Consider the following 20,052-nt stretch of genomic DNA (forward strand, 5'->3'; position numbering starts at 1 on the left):
AGCTATATAGCTCCGTGGGCCTTAACTGGTAAACTGAAATAAACACAAATACTTTTTAAAGTACTCCGGCACAGTGGAGGCAGCAGCGAGAATTGGTGGATCACCGCGCAAATGTTGCCAAACTCCCTTCCCAGCCAAAAATGTGGACCCCACCTTATTCTGTCTTCATGGGATAGAGCGTTTCCCCCTCGCACGTGTGGGTTTTCTCCGGGTGCTCCGGTCTCCTCTCACGTGTAAACACTCATGAATTGGCTGATAACACCTTCATATGTAGAGAACCGCAGAGCTTGGGCAATTGCTGGCACCGGCTCATCTCGAGACTGCGGCCTACCCGTTCGTCCATCGTTCCTCTGAGTCGTCGTCCTCTCTCTACGAGAGGGAGGAGCGAACGCTGTGCAATAGAATTTAATTATAATATAATTTTTTCACGAAACAATATTACATTTCACAATGGCATCATTATCACAATATCGATTTCCCATAAGCTTTGTAATTGTATTTCACTTGTCATTGTGTTTTTGTGTGCTTTGCTATTCTTCGAATTGCGAATTGAGATGACTACTAAACGTTATTTATCAAGGTCTGTATTTACTCAACATAAGCCTGACATAGAGGTCTGTGATCATTACAATATACAGTGAGGGAAAAAAGTATTTGATCCCCTGCTTATTTTGTACATTTTGCCCACTGACAAAGAAATGATCAGTCTATAATTTTAAATGGTAGGTTTATTTGAAGTGAGAGACAGAATAACAACAACAAAATCCAGAAAAACGCATGTCAAAAATGTTATAAATTGATTTGCATTTTAATGAGGGAAATAAGTATTTGACCCCTCTGCAAAACATGGCTTAGTGATTCTAGATTTAAAGTTTTCGTGACTGCAAGGATCCACGCTCTTTGGTTCTATTCGGTAAAGTCACGTAGGTAAAAAAGTAAAACAACAAAAATCACGACGTTTCGGCCACAACGCAAGCGGCCTTCATCAGGTGAAGGGATCAGGCTGTCTCAAGGACAGCGCTGGAGTGAAACACAGCCACGCTCAGACCGCGGACCTTTAAGTTGTGTGCGAGCAAACAAGGTGCCCCGCGCCAAACGACAAGTCCACCGGCACGTACACCACCTCTTTTCTAAAGTCGGCCAATCAAATGCTAATTTTTATGCTAATTCCTTTGTCAAGGCACCTTGTTTGCTCGCACACAGCTTAAAGGTCCGCGGTCTGAGCGTGGCTGTGTTTCACTCCAGCGCTGTCCTCGAGACAGCCTGATCCCTTCACCTGATGAAGGCCGCTTGTGTTGTGGCCAAAACGTCGTGATTTTTGTTGTTTTATTTTTAACCTACGTGACTTTACCGAATAGAACCAAAGAGCATGGCTTAGAGCTTGGTGGAAAAACCCTTGTTGGCAATCACATAGGTCAGACGTTTCTTGTAGTTGGCCACCAGGTTTGCACACATCTCAGGAGGGATTGTCCCACTCCTCTTTGCAGATCTTCTCCAAGTCATTAAGGTTTCGAGGCTGACGTTTGGCAACTCGAACCTTCAGCTCCCTCCACAGATTTTCTATGGGATTAAGGTCTGGAGACTGGCTAGGCCACACCAGGACCTTAATGTGCTTCTTCTTGAGCCACTCCTTTGTTGCCTTGGCCATGTGTTTTGGGTCATTGCCATGCTGGAATATCCATCCACAACCCATTTTCAATACCCTGGCTGAGGGAAGGAGGTTCTCACCCAAAATTTGACAGTACATGGCCCCATCCATCGTCCCTTTGATGCAAAAAACACCCAAAGCATAATGTTTCCACCTCCATGTTTGACGGTGGGGATGGTGTTCTTGGGGTCATAGGCAGCATTCCTCCTCCTCCAAACACGGCGAGTTGAGTTGATGCCAAAGAGCTCCATTTTGGTCTCATCTGACCACAACACTTTCACCCAGTTGTCCTCTGAATCATTCAGATGTTCATTGGCAAACTTCAGACGGGCATGTATATGTGCTTTCTTGAGCAGGGGGACCTTGCGAGCGCTGCAGGATTTCAGTCCTTCACGGCGTAGTGTTTTACCAATTGTTTTCTTGGTGACTATGGTCCCAGCTGCCTTGAGATCATTGATAAGATCCTCCCGTGTAGTTCTGGGCTGATTCCTCACCGTTCTCATGATCATTACAACTCCACGAGGTGAGATCTTGCATGGAGTCCCAGGCCGAGGGAGATTGACAGTTCTTGTGTGTTTTTTTTCCCATTTGCGAATAATCGCACCAACTGTTGTCACCTTCTCACCAAGCTGCTTGGCAATGGTCTTGTAGCCTATTCCAGCCTTGTGTAGGTCTACAATCTTGGAGAGCTCTTTGGTCTTGGCCATGGTGGAGAGTTTGGAATCTGATTGATTGTTTGCTTCTGTGGACAGATGCCTTTTATACAGGTAACAAGCTGAGATTAGGAGCACTCCCTTTAAGAGTGTGCTCCTAATCTCAGCTCGTTACCTGTGTAGTGGTTGATTTCACTCAGACAACTTTTGTCTTTCTTCCAACACCACTTTATTCACAGTTCTCCACATGTCCTCAATGCTTCACAGTTCTCCTGCTTGCCACGGCTCGCTCGCCGCGCCTACTCGACTCACTCGCCGCCTTTGTCTCTCCAATCTCTGCTTCTCCGTCAGCTCTGCTGTCACTGTGCTCTCTCCACTGCTGGCTGCTTTGTCTCTGCTCTCCGATATCACTGTGCTCTCTCCACTGCTGGCTGCTTCGTCTCTGCTCTCCGCTATCACTGTGCTCTCTCCACTGCTGGCTGCTTCCACTTCAGCTCCGCTCCACGTCCTGCTTCGTCCAGCCCCCGAATCCAACTCCCCTCTCTCCTCGCGTCTCCCCAATTTATCCTCACTCTCATTATTCCCCAATTAATTAACCCGCGTCCCACCGATGCTCTGCGTGCCCGTGCACCTGTTCCTTGTCCAGACTTTATGACGCCACTTTAGCCCTGACAACAACACCAGCCAATCACAGCGGTCTCTGGCTCCCTAGCTTAATTGGCCTAATCATTACCTCATCGTCCCAACCATGCACCTGGCTGTCCTAATATGACCCATACTGTCCTGCCCCCGCGCGATCTCACCATTTACCCCCATGCGCATATTTATTCCACTACATCACCCCCCCCCCACCCCCCCCCCCCCTTGATGAAAACATCTAGCCATCCCGGCTACGACCATAATTCGACTTCCGGGTAGTGGAGTACAACAATGACATAACAACAACAATGCATCACAGAAAAACTTTGTACAACAGCCGTACGAGACGTAGAGTTAACGGAAGGTTCTTCCTTGGGAGCGAGTTCCAGCTGCCGGCCCATTTCCCCTGAACGGGACACTGTGGGGCAAGGGCGGGGAATGCTCCCATGTTAATTCAGGGCTGCATCCGGTCCTTGACGCATGCCCGTCCCTGTCACGGCGACCATCCCCCGGCGGGACCGCCCCCCGCCCCTGTGCGTTCCGGACAGTATCCCGAGATTGCGGCCGGTCAGCCGGCTTCCGGCCAGTAAATCTGCCAGAACCCTCTCTCCGAGTCAATAGGGATGGTCCTGCAGGCACACGGGAGGCAGACTTCTGAGGCGCGTTCACATGCGACCGTACCACGGGTTCGTCGGATACATCCAATGCAGGCCGCTCTGGGATGGGAGATGACGCGTCGTAGGGTGATATAAATTTCTTAAGGCGCGACGGATGAACATACCATGTGCGACGAACAAACCGAATCCGTACACTCTGGTCCCGGAGAGCCTCCACAATCTCCACGGGACCCTGCCAGGGCCAATGGAACTTCGGAGACGTTCCCACCGGTACCATGGGGCAGTGCAACCAAGCCGTCCCCCACACACCACGGCTCTCGAAGAGGCTGCGTACCATGCAATCGTTCGTTGGCGGCTTGCCGCCGTGCTGTGTTACCCAACGAGGCCTCCCGAGCCTCCTTCAGATGGTCCAATGCCACCTGCATGGGAGCAAGTACCGTCGACGACTTCCCTTGTGTTCGCACACCCAATTTGACCAAGGCCGGCGCCTCTGGTTCGCGACCATACATCCAATAGAAAGCCGAGTACCCTGTCGAGGCATGTGGGGCCAGTCTATAAGCGGCCAGGGTCGCCGGAATGTGTAGGTCCCAATCATCCTGCGAGGAGTTGACCTGGTGGCATAGCATAGACGTTAGCGTCCTATGCAGGCGTTCGACCATCCCGTCGGTTTGCAGGTGGTACGGGGACGTTCGAATCTTTTTAGTCCCCAACGAATCACACACTTCCTTAAGTAATCGGGACGAGAAATTTCTGCCTTGATCGGTGAGCAAGTGCACTAGGGTGCCCTTATCGAGAACTTATCCTTGTAGGAAAGCTTCTGCGATTGACCCCGCAGATTGGTCCACTAGCGGCCGTGCCATAGGCCAGCGAGTAAAGTACTCTACACCCACGAGTAAATACTTGTGCCCCCGGGGGGGGGGGGGGGGGTGACGGGAAACGGACCCAATATATTCAGGGCGACAATTTCGTTGACGCATGAAACCCGTATCGATTGCAGCGGTTGCGCCGGCGCCTTCCACCGTGCGCATTCGTGGCATGCCTTAACATCTCGTTGTACATCGTTATGCATTCCCGGCCAGTAAAACTCTTTCCAAGGTCAGCGCGGTCTTTTTCTCCCCTAAGTGCATCAGTTTGTCATGGGTATCGCGAATCAGCTTCCCGCGCAACACCATCGGAACAATACAGAATATTTGCGCTTCGAAATCCAGCGAATGAGGAGACTATCAACGAGTCGCAGAAAGGGGCGATCTTCTGATCCCCTTGAACGAGAGGCCCGAAGCCTCATTCCGGCCAGGGAGGAATCATCCGCCTGTAAGCGTTTCCACTGGGCCAGCGTCAACCCCAAAAAACCCGATCCCACAGCGGGAATCGCTTCCGGCTGAATTGAATCCTCTGCAGCCGGAACGCCCTGCAGCGGCGGACCGCAACGCAGCGAGCTCTCTGCACACCGACACGAACCCGTCGGTTGCGGCAATCGCGACAAAGCGTCGGCGTTGACATGACGCGTCCCCTTCCTTTGCTGGATCGGGAAGGAATACCCCTGCAGGATCTCGAGCCAATGGGCCATCTGGCCCGACGGCTGGTCAACCCGCAATGAGTATTGTAGCGCCGCGTGATCAGTGCGGATCAGAAATTCCGTACCATACAAGTACAGTCGGTACAATCGAACAAAGTGCACGATGGCCAGCAGCTCCCTGCGCGTCACACAATATTTTTGCTCAGCCGGAGGCAACACGCGGCTGCCGTACGCCACAACTTTCTCAATACCATCAACATTTTGCGACAAGACTGCGCTTATGCCTGTGTCACTGGCATCCGTGTCAAGAATAAACATTTTCGTGAAATCAGGATATCCAACCGGTGGCGTATCGGCCAAAGCGGCCCACAGTGCCTCGAATGAACGTTGTTCTTCGTCCCCCCACCAAAACTTCATGCCCTTACCAGTTAGCATGTGCAGCGGCCACGCAATCGTGGCAAAATCTTTACCGAACTGTCGATAATACGACGCGAAGCCCACGAAGCTACGCACTTCAGATACCGTCTTTGGTACTGGCCACGTTCGCACGCAGCTCGTCTTTTCCGGATCGGTGGCAACCCCTGATGCGCTAACAACGTGACCCAAATATTTAACAGACGTCCTCAGCAAATGGCACTTTTGGGGCTTAAATTTTAAGTTAGCGCGCCGCACTCGGCCAAAGACGGCATGCAACCGCTGCAAATGTTCGTCAAATTCCTTACTGAAAACAATAATGTCGTCAAGATATATTAAGCACGATTCCCACTGCAGTCCGGACAACACGAGTTCCATTAATCGTTGGAAGGTGGTCGGCGTGGAGTGGAGCCCCATCGGGAGTACTTTGAATTGGAACAACCCTTGTGGTGTTCGAAAAGCGGTCTTTGGCTTAGATTCCTCGTCCAGGAGCAATTGCCAAAAGCCCGACAGATCGAGGGACGAAAAATTGTTTGCGCCGGACAGGGCGTCTAGTGAATCATCAATGCGTGGGAGCGGATGCGCTTCCGCCACAGAAACCTTATTTAGTTTTCGGTAGTCAACACAAAATCGCATGGCCCCGTCGCGCTTCTTAACGAGTACAATGGGAGCTCCCCACGGGCTGGAGGGAGGAAAAATTATCTCCTGTTCTAACATCTCATCAACGGCTCGCCGAATACAATCCTTCTCTAGCGGATTCACGCAATGGGTATTTAAGCGAATCGGGGGTGCATCCCCAGTATCAATGTGATGTCGCAACAAGGACGTACGACCAACATCATATTTGCCGGAACTAAAAACATTCTTAAACTCCACGAGCAGCCCATGGAGACGCGACCGCTGCACAGGCGTCAGTTCAGGGTTTTGCATATATAGATCTCGCAACCAGTCCGGATCCTCTCCATCACCCGACAACATCTCACTCTGTCCCGTTGCCAAACACGCCTCCCCCTCCGGACCCGGCGCTGCCGTCGCATGCGCTAGCGTGGTACCCTCCTGAATGATGACGGGCTCGTGCCCCGCATTTACAATTTGTATGAAGGGGTCGCAATTTGCCGGTACCATAGTTAAAGCCCGGACCAAAGCAGGCATGCGCGATACCGCATTGGAGGGCGTGAGCAATATGCCCCCCCTTTTGATCGTCCAAAGGCACGAGCATCTGCGTGGCAGGCGGAACGCGAACGGTGCGGCTAACCACGGCCTGCACCACGGCGTTCGCCACAGCGAATTTAGACGGAGTACCCAAGAAATTTAGACATTTTCCAGATGGCAATTCCAAACACCCCTTTTCTATGGAGATCTTAAGTGGCATCCTCTGTAAAAAAATCTGTTCCCAGCAAACACGGCACCGCCAAGGCCGTGGAAACCAAAACATTTCCCGTTACGCACACCTCTCCAATCTGAATTGTCGCGACCATACGGCCCAAAATCCCGAGGCTACCCCCATTTGCTGCTATGCATGGCCCGTCAGCTGGTTCTAGGGCCTGGGGTGAAGTTGGCAACAAGCGAAAAGTTTGTAAAGAGATAAGGGTCGCAGAAGCCCCGGTATTGACAATGACCCTGACCATCACTCTTGAACAAGCGCCATCACGTCCGACGAGCCCGGCGCAGCGCCCAAAACACGATGTACCAATGCGCCCCACACGTCCTGACTGTGCGAAATATACGAATGAGAGGTTATTGGGTGAGATGACACAGATGGGTGATGTGGAAAAAGCGGCCGTGTATTGAATGCATCGCGACTTACCCGGACACCTCGGTTTGGGGGAAATCCTCGGTTGTAGCTGGTTAGCGCCCTTGGAAGGCCGCTCCTGTGCCGCCAGCAGTCACGGGCAAGGTGTCCTCTCCATCCGCACTCATAGCACGTCCGCTGCGTGCCACCCCCGTACACCGAGGGACGACATAGCATGTCTGCGTGTGGCAATCCGGCCGCCGCTGCAGTCGGCGGCGTCTCCTCCACCTCCACCGTGCTCCCGGACGCGGTGGCGCTCACCATCAGAGGCTGTGCATCCGCCACTGCTGGCTCGTTGCGGAGATACAGGTTGACTTGGATGTTCCTGGCGATCTGTAGAGACGACATGTCGTCGTCGTTGTTGCTGTCGGGTAGCGAAAGGACGACACGTAGCTCCTTCGCCAACTGTAAAAGCTTCTCCTGTAGCAAGGAGTCCAGGGCCTCCTGGTCCATCACCGGGTATGCTGCCTGTGCGAGGGCCAACAGCGCGCTGCGGAACGCGAGGGGGGATTCCGTGCCCTCCCGCTTCCTTTGCTGGAATCTACGTTTGGCGACCGACCGCGGCTCGTACACCTTCCGCATCGCCGCGAACGCCCCATCCAGCGTCGATCGGACGGCGGCAAGAATCCCACTAAACGTCGCCAGCGAGTCATCGTCGAGGGCAGTCGGCAGTGCCCGCAGCGCGTCGCTCTCAGTCCATTCGAGTGATTGATATGCCGCTCAAAACCGTCTCGTAAACGCCGTCCAATCGCCAACTTTGGCCTCGAAGCGCTGTACGTGAAGTCGCCGTCCCGCTCTCGATGGTGGTGCTCCATCGTCGTCCGATTCTGCTGGCCGTTCCCCGGAGGGTGCGGGTCCGTCCTTGGCGCGTTCCAATGCCGCGGGAACATCTGCAGGACGACTTGACACCGTCGATAGCACCCGCTCCGTCGTCATAAAGCGGTCAAATGCCTCCGTCAACGTCGCCAGCCTGGCCTCCCACTGGGCAATGAGGACTCTCCATTCACCCATCGGCCCCGGAGTCTCGGCCCCGCTTGAGCCGCCGTCCCGCTCTGCAGACACTTGCTTGACCAGGTCCTCCGGAAGAGTAACAGCCACTTGGCCGGACACGGGAATCGCGTCCACGTCGTTGCTGTCGTCGGACGAGTCCGTCGGCACGTTTTTCCTCTGGCCGATTTCTTCGACATGTCGGTGTGGTGTTGTAGTCACTCCTGACACCAAATGTAGTGGTTGATTTCACTCGGACAACTTTTGTCTTTCTTCCAACACAACTTTATTTACAGTTCTCCACATGTCCTCAATGCTTCACAGTTCCTCTGCTTACCACGGCTCGCTCGCCGCGCCTCACTCGACTCACTCGCCGCCTTTGTCTCTCCAATCTCTGCTTCTCCGTCAGCTCCGCTGTCACTGTGCTCTCTCCACTGCTGGCTGCTTCATCTCTGCTCTCTGCTATCACTGTGCTCTCTGCACTCCTGGCTGCTTCGTCTCTGCTCTCCGCTCTCCACTATCACTGTGCTCTCTCCACTGCTGGCTGCTTCCACTTCAGCTCCGCTCCACGTCTTGCTTCGTCCAGCCCCCGAATCCAACTCCCCTCTCTCCTCGCGTCTCCCCAATTTATCCCCGCTCTCATTATTCCCCAATTAATTAACCCGCGTTCCACCGACGCTCCGCGTGCCCGTGCACCCGTTCCTTGTCCAGACTTTAAGACGCCACTTCAGCCCTGACAACAACACCAGCCAATCACAGCCGTCTCTGGCTCCCTAGCTTAATTGGCCCAATCATTACCTCATCGGCCCAACCATCGCACCTGGCTGTCCCAATATGACCCATACTGTCCTGCCCCCGCGCGAAATCACCATTTACCCCCATGCGCATATTTATTCCACTACATCTGTATAAAAGACACCTGAGAGCCAGAAATCTTTCTGATTGAGAGGGAGTCAAATACTTATTTCCCTCATTAAAATGCAAATCAATTTATAACATTTTTGACCAGCGTTTTTCTGGATTTTGTTGTTGTTATTCTGTCTCTCACTGTTCAAAAAATATACCATTAAAATTCTAGACTGATAATTTCTTTGTCAGTGGGCAAACGAACAAAATCAGCAGGGGATCAAATACTTTTTCCCTCACTGTATGCATGTATTTTGAACTTCTTTCGCACCATACGTAGCCAGCCGTGCTCATCGGAGGTGCGGGGGAAGGACAACAAACTAAACACAAAAAGCAGTTCTAACCAAATGAGTTTGTCAATCTAGATTATTTAAAAGTGCGTAGCTCCAGTGGCTTCCTCATATCGGAAGGAAGAGCGATCCAGGCGGTCGTAGAAGGACATCTGAAAGCGCGCGATACGGTGACCGACTTTGTTCGACGGCAAGCCAGAAGCCGCTGCTGCAAGGATGAGCAGAGTTGGCGCGATGATGGTTTATGCTCCTTGACAAGAGATACAACGCACATGCAGTCCATACACAGAAAGTTATCAAACAATTACACAAGCACTCTATCCTCGGGATGACAAGATGTGCCGGAGAGTAAGATGCAACCCCCACACACGTGTCTGGTGTCTAAGACAAAGATCCCCCTATTAGAGTACCATGATGTTTCACCGGTAATTAAAACCGGCCTCATCAGGCAGATAGCCAGAGTCACAACTTGTGGCTTTACGAGTAACAAATTGGCACATTTTCTTTACGTGACAAACCTTGCGAATTGGCTTTGTCTGGTGGTGGCGGGTTTCACGACACATTTATATTTATGCGATCTCACCCAAAAATCCCCCCTCTATTACGGATTATTTTGGTCGCGAAAGCCAGCTGCGTGCTGAACTGAGAAACACGTCGTGTTTTTGGCCTCCACAGCGGAAAAAACTGGGAGCCCTATAACCGCACTCTATTGTTCACGATATTTATAAGCAAATGTCGCTCGGCCGCCAGACTGGGGACGGCTCGCCGCGAGTGTTTGTGTGTTTATAAAAATAGCTTCGGCGCGTAATTTTACGCCGCAAATGAGTCCCGTTGCCCCTGCAGGGCCCTGCGTAACACAAACGTTGGGCATCGCGGCGCTTGACCGGGTTTATTCGCAAGGTAACACGACCCGAGTTCCCATGACGCTGGCGTGTATCGATGAACGCGTGACGGTGGCTGTGGAAATGTTGTCGTGGAGTTTATACTTGTCTGCAGAATTCGATGTAAAGCGACCGGGTGTTTTCTAGTAGCCGTGACCTTCAGCGATTATTTCCTTTCATGACGTGAAATTAGTATTGCACGCGACTTCTTTTTTAAAAATAATTACAGAAAGGCAAGTTCAGATTTCTAGGACACGTGATGGGCAAACAAGAGACTGAACATGAATGCGTTTTGAATGGGACAATTATACTGCAGGTACCACAAGAGGAAGCCACGTAAGATAGCAACATAAGTTACATAATAAGCAACATGAATTGGATGCAACTGGGAGGAGTATGTAGCGTAGAGGTCTTGGGTAAAATCATGGACAGAGCTCAATGTAAGGAAGGACATGATAGCCAATTGCTTTGAGAAAGAACATGACACAGAAAGACTCACATTACCCATAGACTCACATTGTACATAGACTCACATGGCCCATAGACTCACATTACCCATAGACTCACATTGCCCATAGACTAACATTACCCATAGACTCACATTGCCCATAGACTAACATTACCCATAGACTAACATTGTCCATAGACTCACATTGTCCATAGACTAACATTGTCCATAGACTCACATTACCCATAGACTAACATTGCCCATAGACTCACATTACCCATACACTAACATTGCCCATAGACTCAAACTGCCCATAGACTTACATTACCCATAGACTCACATTACCCATAGACTAACATTGCCCATAGACTAACATTGCCCATAGACTCACATTACCCATAGACTCACATTGCCCATAGACTCACATTACCCATAGACTGACATTACCCATAGACTAACACTACCCATAGACTAACATTACCCATAGACTAACATTACCCATAGACTAACATTGCCCATAGACTAACATTGCCCATAGACTAACATTGCCCATAGTCTAACATTACCCATAGACTCACATTACCCATAGACTAACATTGCCCATAGACTTACATTGCCCATAGACTAACATTGCTCATAGACTAACATTGCCCATAGACTAACATTGCCCATAGACTACCGTTACCCATAGACTAACGTTACCCATAGACTAACGTTGCCCATAGACTAACGTTGCCCATAGACTAACATTGCCCATATACTGACATTGCCCAGAGAATAACGTTACCCATAGACTAACATTGCCCATAGACTAACATTGTCCATATACTGACATTGCCCATAGACTAACATTGCCCACATATTAGCATTGCCTATAGACTAACACTGCCCATAGACTAACACTGCCCATAGACTAACATTGCACACACAGACTAACAAGTTATTGAGTAATATCATCGACAGAGCCTAGTGGAAGGAAGACCATGATTTCTGCCATCGTTGAGAAAGGACATGGGAGACATAGAGACAAAGAGAGACACGGCACTTTTAATTGCCTCATATTTATCTTTGAGCTCTGAAATTTGCAGTCTTATATTTAACATCTTCGGTCAAATCCTGTGGTATACTGAAAGTCCTTTCTGTTGGCCGGGAGTTATAGACTACCATTGCCCAAAGACTCACATTTTCCATGACTTATGTGCGTCACATACAATCTTAGGTGGTTGATATTCTCTCCCACGTATTACAACACAGGAATGTTAGTAATTAATAGTCTTGGCTAAATTTGATATGAAAAAGCAGCAAACCAATTTGCCCCAAGGAGTAACGTTTTTGATCAATGCGTACGACCCGGCCATGACATCGATCAGAAACACGGACACTGCCAAAGGACGGCTGAAAATTGCTCAAAGAAGCACGGACTAAATGCACGCAGCGCCAGGAATCACGCCGGGAGCACACGGCTCAAGTTCGGGACGTCGTACGATCGACCGCCGAGTGCGCGTGGTTCGGGCAGGGACACCAGCCACCACCGTGAGGGCCCACGGCTGGGAGCCGGGCCCCGTGGTGGAGTCGCGGCCAAAAGCAGGCGATGCCCCCGAGGTCACGTCCCATTCAGCGTGAATCCGAACCGTGCCCCGCGGACGCACGTCTGCCTCATTTCCACATCACGCGGGCAATGTCGAGGCCGAGTGTCGCTCTGCCGCGCGCCGCGCGTCGGCATTTGCCGGACGACGCGAGGAGCAACGCGGAGAAGGACTCCGGGCAACGCAGGGCCACGCGCCCGCCCTCCAGGCGCGAGTTAACTCTCTGACACGGCGGTGTTTCTTATCGCTTACATCAACGTTGTTTGTTCTACAAGCGTTCTGTCGGAAGGCGTGCGTGCCGGAGCACGCTCAGCGTGCGTCAGGGGCAATGCATCGTCGGTCGTTTGGTTGCGTCGGTTGCGGGTTTCCGTGAGCCTCAATCTGCCCTCCAGTTCTGAACAAGCCGGCCCGTGGAAGAGGTCCGACTCTGTCCCGTCGTTTAACAGTTCCAAGTCTCTCTCGGGAAAACGAGCCTTATTAGAAATGTAACACGGAGGCTTTCGCGAGCAGTGTTATCGTTTCCTTGTTAAGTGCAACCAGCTTCATCAGGCGACAGCCAAAATTGAAGCTGGTTGCGGTCACCCAGCAAAACGTCGTACTCGAGTTATAAATGCTGTGGCGTTTACTCCCCAACACACGGATGTGCTGAACTAGTAAACACTTGGCACGTGTTGTTGACGTAACAAACCTTACTAAACCCGTGAAACCTCTATTAGGGTTTTCTTTTTAATTGGCATTCATGCCTTTTGTTTGTTTGGCAATTAAAGTTGTGGGCATCAACTCTGAAAGTTTTTATTTAAAGCTTTCGTGACTGCAGGGATTCATATTCTTGGTTCTTTCGGTAAAGTCACCACGTAGAAGGGAAACAAAAAAATAATTAAAAAATATATTAAATTTGAACATTTCAAATTTTCCTGCTGTGGTTTTCACACCTGATGATGATTGCTTGTGTTGCAGTCGAAACTTCGCGAGAATTTTATTTTTTATATTTTTACTGTTTCATTGTTTCCCTTCTACGTGGTGACTTAACCGAAAGAACCAAGAATAAAACTCTGAAAGTGTTGAATGTTGGTGGGGGGGTCAAGTTGTATTTTTCCATGACGAAGCGCACCTGCTTTGGTATTGGCCAACCTTGCCACTGCTTCACTCCGGGGCCGTGGTGCATCAGCGGTGTGGTGACGTTGCCGGGGCCATCGTTGCCGTTGCATTGCATGCCGCGTGGGTCACGGCGAGAAAATATTCCACGTGCGTGTGCGTCACTGAATCTCGTCTAACGGCACCGTTGCTACTCGTGTTGTTGACCCCCCACACACACCCACACACCCCCTCTCAGAGAGATCGTGGTCAAATTCCACCCCCCCCCTACACCGGGATTTGAACTCGCATCAACCGGGCCGTGTGACTGGCACCGTCGCACGCGGCGTCACCCGGCCCGTTCAGAAAACTAACAAACAAAAAAACTAAAACCGGTCGGCTTTGCGTGACAGTGTTCGGGATCACAATTTGTTTTTTTGTTTATCTATCCTGGAGAAATCCGATTGGGCTCCGAAGCGCTTTGTCGCTACGAGGGAAATCCAATGACCGTGTGCGAAAAAGCCACAGCAGTCGTGCGAATGCGTCCACGTGACCCAAAAACTACGGAGCGTGAAGTGAACCCACTGCCGTCCGTGCTCCTTCACCGGAGCAGGAGGGACGGCGAAACTCCCCGAATTCTCCCCCGAAGCCCTCCCGTGGCGAGCAGACCTCGACGTGAACATCTGTGACGTGCCTCGTTCTGCAGGCTCCCTGACGCACACGTGAGGAGGTACACGTGGCAGATTCTGCAGGCTGTGAATTACTGCCACAAGCACAACGTAAGTACCATTCAACACGCGTAGCAGGCTCCCGCGGACAATAGCATCATTCACCATGGATGTTTGGACCCGATCGCGTGTGTCGCGTGTCGTGTACCCCTCCTCCAACCGACACGGCCAAATATTAAAGCTGTCACGTGAACGAACGTGATGAATTGGCCGTAGCGGGTGGAGGAGGGCTATACGACACACATTTTACTTGAGCGATCTGACCCTAACAGTGTGTTACTAATCACAACATTCGCACACCTCTCTCTCTCTCTCTGACGTTCACGAGGAGGGTCCCCCCAGGTTTACGCACGTCGGGAGAAATCGCAAATTGCTTGCCGCCATCACACAATGGACCTCCTCTTCGATCAGCCACTGTCGTGCATGTTTTATGGTTGAAACGCTCGCGCACTATTAACCGGGGGCGGCTTTTTTATTTCTCGATTCGAGCCGTGAACCTCAATGGCTGTTAATGGCGATGATGACGACTGCGGTGATGAAAAGTGACAAATTACGAAATATATAACGGAGAAAAGTCTTCAACTCCAAACATGAACTCCAAGGGGAAAGCGACGGCGTTACATTACGGAGCTCCGTGATCGCGATTCGTCTCTCAGCCTTCGACACTGGGCGACATGTTTCATCAGCCCCGACTTTCTTGGCCTGTCAGGCGAATGAGTTATTGCACCCCCCTCGTTGTGTGGTGCTCCTCCTGCTCCTCCTCCTTCCTGCTGCTCCTCCTCCTTCCTGCTGCTCCTGCTGCTCCTCCTGCTGCTGCTCCTCCTGCTGCTCCTCCTGCTGCTCCTCCTGCTGCTGCTCCTCCTCCTGCTGCTGCTCCTGCTGCTCCTGCTGCTGCTCCTGCTGCTCCTCCTCCTCCTGCTGCTGCTCCTCCTCCTGCTGCTGCTCCTGCTGCTCCTCCTGCTGCTCCTCCTGCTGCTGCTCCTCCTGCTGCTCCTCCTCCTGCTGCTCCTCCTGCTGCTCCTCCTGCTGCTGCTCCTCCTGCTCCTCCTGCTGCTCCTCCTGCTGCCCATGGTCGTCGTCATTCTCGCGCAGGGAGCAGCCACGCCCTGCTCCACGCCAAGCCGCTCCGGCCCACGGATGCGCGGCTTCTCACCGCTGCCGCATGCATTAGTAATCTGTATTCCGAGAGCATCTGCCCCCCCCCTCCCACCATCGTGAAAGTAATCCTCTTTCCACTCTCGCTACCTTAGCGATGTCATAAACGTACGTGAAGTGAATGGGCGTTCGTTCCCCCAACAGCTGCCAATCCTGCCCGGAGGCGTTGGTCATCGGATATCGCTTTTCTTTATTTTAGGTGAACGATTTTAATTCATTACGTTTCGTTGCCGGTAACCGAGGGCTATCCTCCTTACAGCTCCTGCCCCCCTCTCCCCTGCTCACATAGGAAGTACAATTTGGAAAGATACTGGAACTCGTGGAAATAAATATATCATGTTAAGTGTATTCTTTAATTGATTCATGCCGAACCTTTCTTACGCTATTTAACTTACTCTTGGTGCCTCCACATTGTTTTTTTTGACGTTCTTAGATTTCATTGTGGCAACGTCAACATACGACCTACCACCACCTCCTCCCCCCTGTGTCGTGTTGCAGTGAACCGTTTGAGTGGCGTTAACAAGACGGGGTAGTGGACCAGGTATAGGCGTGGAGCGTTAAGCTATAAATACATTTGACCAGTTATGATGTTTGCCGCAGGAAATACGATGACCGCCGTGACGGAGTAAACTTGGCGGTTAGCACGCGTAAGTTAAAAGCGAGACGATAAAACGGTGCAAATACTGCCGGTACAAGTTAGGGCACGGAGTTGTTACATCGTTGGTCTTGCCGACAGTTCACGTGATGCACAAACACACACGCGACACACTTTGGTGGGATTGCGTACGCAAGATATGTTAACGGTGCAACCAACGATTGAAAACAAACTAAACTGATTGCAAATTGAATTTCAGGAATACGCTACGATCTTCCGGTGAAACGTGTCCTCTTTCGTAAAAATAAAAAGCGGTAAAAAGTTGTAAATAAAAAATGTATCCGCTCACATTTTGAGGCTGCTCCTAAGGAGTCACCTGCACCATGAGCTGTCTGTGAGCAGTGCGCGTATTTGCGTTCTTAAATCGTGTTCCCAACAATCGGAATTATTGTCGCCATTACACAATATTACACAGGATTACGCAGAACACGCTGAGAGACAGCAGTTTTATTGACAGATGATGTTACCTGCATTTAAAATAATAAATTGCTAAACATATATTTGCAATGCATATACTACTCATGCACTGTAAATGCATGTATGCAAGTGGGTTAAAAGAGGCCGACGTGGGTTAAACGCCTTCTTTGTCCCGGTGCTCAATAGCAACAAGGCCACTGGAGGAGGGTCAGGTTCAGGTGCAGATGGGAGGAGGGCTTCTGGAGGAGGAAGTGCCTCTCATCTGCACCTCGAGCTCATGACCGTGGCTGGATGACCTCGCTTCTCTGAGCACCAACAAAAAAAAAGCGTTTTTGACCCCACGTAGAGCCTCTTAGTAGCCCGCCCAATGTGTGAGACCAAACTCATTTAATCTAGTCGGAAAGCTTTGTTGTTGTTATTGTTGTTGTTGTCGTGAATCAGATTTTACAATAACGTTAACGACGAATTTTCACAGTGCTGCGTTTCGCCCAAATGTTACGAAAGTTATGCACTGTTAAAAGGGAAATGCATTTACTCAAGCAACATGGAGGCTATGATCACCACTGGCACGTTCGGGCTTATGGGCCATGGTGCGCGATGTTAACCCAAGATAATTCAGGCTGTACCGTTGTGCTCCACCGTAGAACTCATCTGATTCGCAAGCCTATATTCTGCGACTTCTACTATCCGCAGGAGCTGTACTGTCCGGGAGGACTATAATACGCGCCTCTATTCCTATTATAATCCACAATCTTCTGCGGATTTTCCCATCCTGCTTTGCAGAATGTCTTCCTTGTTGTCCGCGAATGTGTTGGTGACCCAGAAGAGTTGCCCTGCACATTCGCCCTGCAATGCCACATTTATCCCACCCCCCACCCCCCCGTGTATACGTGAAGCAAGATCGCGGATAGCCCCGCGAATCATAGGATCTGTGATATTGGTCGCCTACGTTCCAGCGGATTCAAGCAGTCAAAGAAAATACCGCACTCCACTGCACCTCAGCACGCAAACCTCGCAAACACCTTAAGCCGCGATACAGAGAGAGAACGCACCCTGTTCAATTATTGAACCCAGCGTACAGTAACTTCATGATGACTTTCGGTGATGGTTGATGCACCCTGTTCCTCCAGTGCATCCACAGAGACGTGAAACCGGAGAACATTCTCATCACTAAACACGGCGTCGTCAAGCTGTGTGACTTTGGATTTGCCAGATTGCTGAGTGAGTATATGTCAAGTGAGAATGACACCCATATATTCATCAACAAAAATAGTAACGCCATTGAAATGTTTTTGGAAATTGTATGCGTCTTATGTATACAGGTCAACACTCAAAAATGTACTTCTAAATGTGTACCTGTATGAGCAAAAAAACACTGAATAATGAACATTCGCACGTATATATGTTGAACTTCTCTCGCACCGTTTCGTAAGAAGTTCAACATGCATACGTGGTGTTGAACTTCGACACCGTTTACACTTCGACACGCGTCCTGGACACTCCACACAAAAGTTTGAATCTTTATGAGAGAACATTTCACTGTAAATAGACTTTCAAGAACAGTCCTGGAATACCACTGTGGTGGCAGAGCTGCCGGATGGTTTTTAACTTCACCGCAGGGACATATCTGGGGTGCAGCGTGACCATCCTTCACCTCCCACAAAGTGGTACTCATTTTAGACCACTTCAAACAGGTGATAGGCCGAATTAACCCCGAACTTCCGACTGTGAGCTGATTTCACTACCCAGAGGGCCCACCCGGCCAAAGCTAAACGCATTACAGAATTTTAATTTACGCCACTCGTAAAAAACAGAAAAGCACAGAGTGCAACAAACACAACGGTCCGTGACCGTCCCCGCTACGTCCGTGTGGGAGGAGGTCGCCTGCTGGCTCGGGAATCGGGAATTTTGAACCGGCACCGCCGAGGTCCCGAGTTTCAATCCGGGTTGCTGCCCACCCACCACCAAACTGGATTCTCGGGCTTTCGTTTCAGTTCGGACAAAAACTCAAATACATTCGGTTTGACTGTGCATTTTCCTGCCAGCGCAGCACGGTGGTAAATTATCCGTCCTAGAGCGGTGTTTCTCAAACTTCTTTTCACCCACGGGCTACTCAGCCGATGCGAATTTTTCCGCAAGCCACCACCCAACCCCCCCACTCCTGCTGACAAAACGCATTGACGTATCTCTCTGTACCAGTCATAATAAATCATTAATATTGCCTAACCATACAAATATTATTATTTTTTACACAGCTTTAAAGTTTTTTTTAGGCGGGGTTGGGTTGCAGGGGGAGCATTTAGATGTGAGGGTTAGGTAGTTTAATCAGGGTAGTTTACATAACTTCATTTTAAAATTAAATATCATTAGTAAAATATGAATTAACGTCCGAAACAAAAGGTATGAACATTGTCACGATTGTCCGCATCAACCTGCGTTTGCATCGCAGCCACCGCGGGCCATCTGGTGGTACCGGGGGCCACACTTTGACAACAACTGACCTCGTGCAAGGATGGGCAAGCGTACTTGAACGGATTTCAGGAACAGCTCCCATGATGTAGGCTGTTGTCTAACGGTGATGTACACTAGTTACGAATAAATAGAATTGTACTGAGAACAGGTTGACTCGAAGACGTACATCGTCACGGCATAACCTATGTCTTTGTGGATGTGCAGTTACGCCATCTGGGCAAATTGCACGAACAACAAGAAATAATTTCAACTTGTAAAATGCCGCACAGTATTTACTTTCTCTTGTATATTCATAACCAGACAAGTGGAAAGGCAGCCAGCTCCATCAATTGGCCAAGCTCTGCGGTCCACCGTATATTGAGCTGTTATCGGCCAATTATTGAGTGTTTACACGTGGGAAGAAACCGTAGCACCTGGAGAAACCCCACGCGTGCGAGGGGAAACACTCTATCCCGTACGGATGAAACAGTAGAAATCCAGAGTTTCGCTGTACTGCCTCCTCCTGGCAAGCCAGGGTATAACACCCAAACGCCCACAGGAAACGAGTTTCGCAAAATGTGTGCGATCCACCAACCCTTGCTACCTCCGCAGTGCTGGATTGCAGACCACGTGCATAGCCACCAGCACCACCACGCAGCATTGAGACAGTTTTGATTAAACTTCTTTTCCACGGCTGCTTTATTGACAGACGCTCGGAGTCGGTGTGAGCGGCGCACGTGTTGTTGCTGCACGACATCAAATGACAACCTGCAAAACCACTGCCAGTTTCAATTGCTACGCCGGTGATATCGCAGCAATCCAGACAACCAAACCTGAATGCAATGAAATAGATGTTTCAACATCGGAGTGTACAGCAATTAAGGAATCACCTGCACCCTGAGCTGGCTGTGAGCAGAGCGCATATTTGCGTTCTGAAATTGTGTTCCTAACAATTGGAATTATTATACAGGATCATGCAGAACATGCAGTCTTATAGAGAGATGATGTTACCTCCATGTACCAACATAATCAGCTGCTAAACATATATATTTGCAATGTATATGTATATTACGTATGCATTGTAAATGTACGTATGAAAGTGGGTTAAACGAGGCCTGCGTGGGTTAAAAGCCTCCTTTGTCATTCTAGACTAAAATGCATAGTCCTATTGACATGCTTTCCGAAGCCATGCCAT

At 50.3% G+C, this 20,052-nt stretch overlaps 1 protein-coding gene across 1 annotated transcript in view; it reads left to right on the plus strand.

Annotated features, from left to right (window-relative positions):
- Positions 1 to 20,052, plus strand: part of LOC116947159 (cyclin-dependent kinase-like 1) — a 45,580-nt gene that overhangs the window by 14,134 nt on the left and 11,394 nt on the right. The window contains exons 4-5 of the mRNA XM_032962603.2: positions 14,158 to 14,230; positions 17,537 to 17,627. Coding sequence (XP_032818494.2) covers positions 14,158 to 14,230; positions 17,537 to 17,627 — 164 coding nt within the window. The remainder of the gene's footprint in view (positions 1 to 14,157; positions 14,231 to 17,536; positions 17,628 to 20,052) is intronic.

Source organism: Petromyzon marinus, chromosome 29, assembly GCF_048934315.1.
Source record: "Petromyzon marinus isolate PM22_M1 ecotype Great Lakes invasive population chromosome 29, UKy_Petmar_22M1.pri1.0, whole genome shotgun sequence".
NCBI classification, from domain to species: Eukaryota; Metazoa; Chordata; class Hyperoartia; order Petromyzontiformes; family Petromyzontidae; genus Petromyzon; species Petromyzon marinus.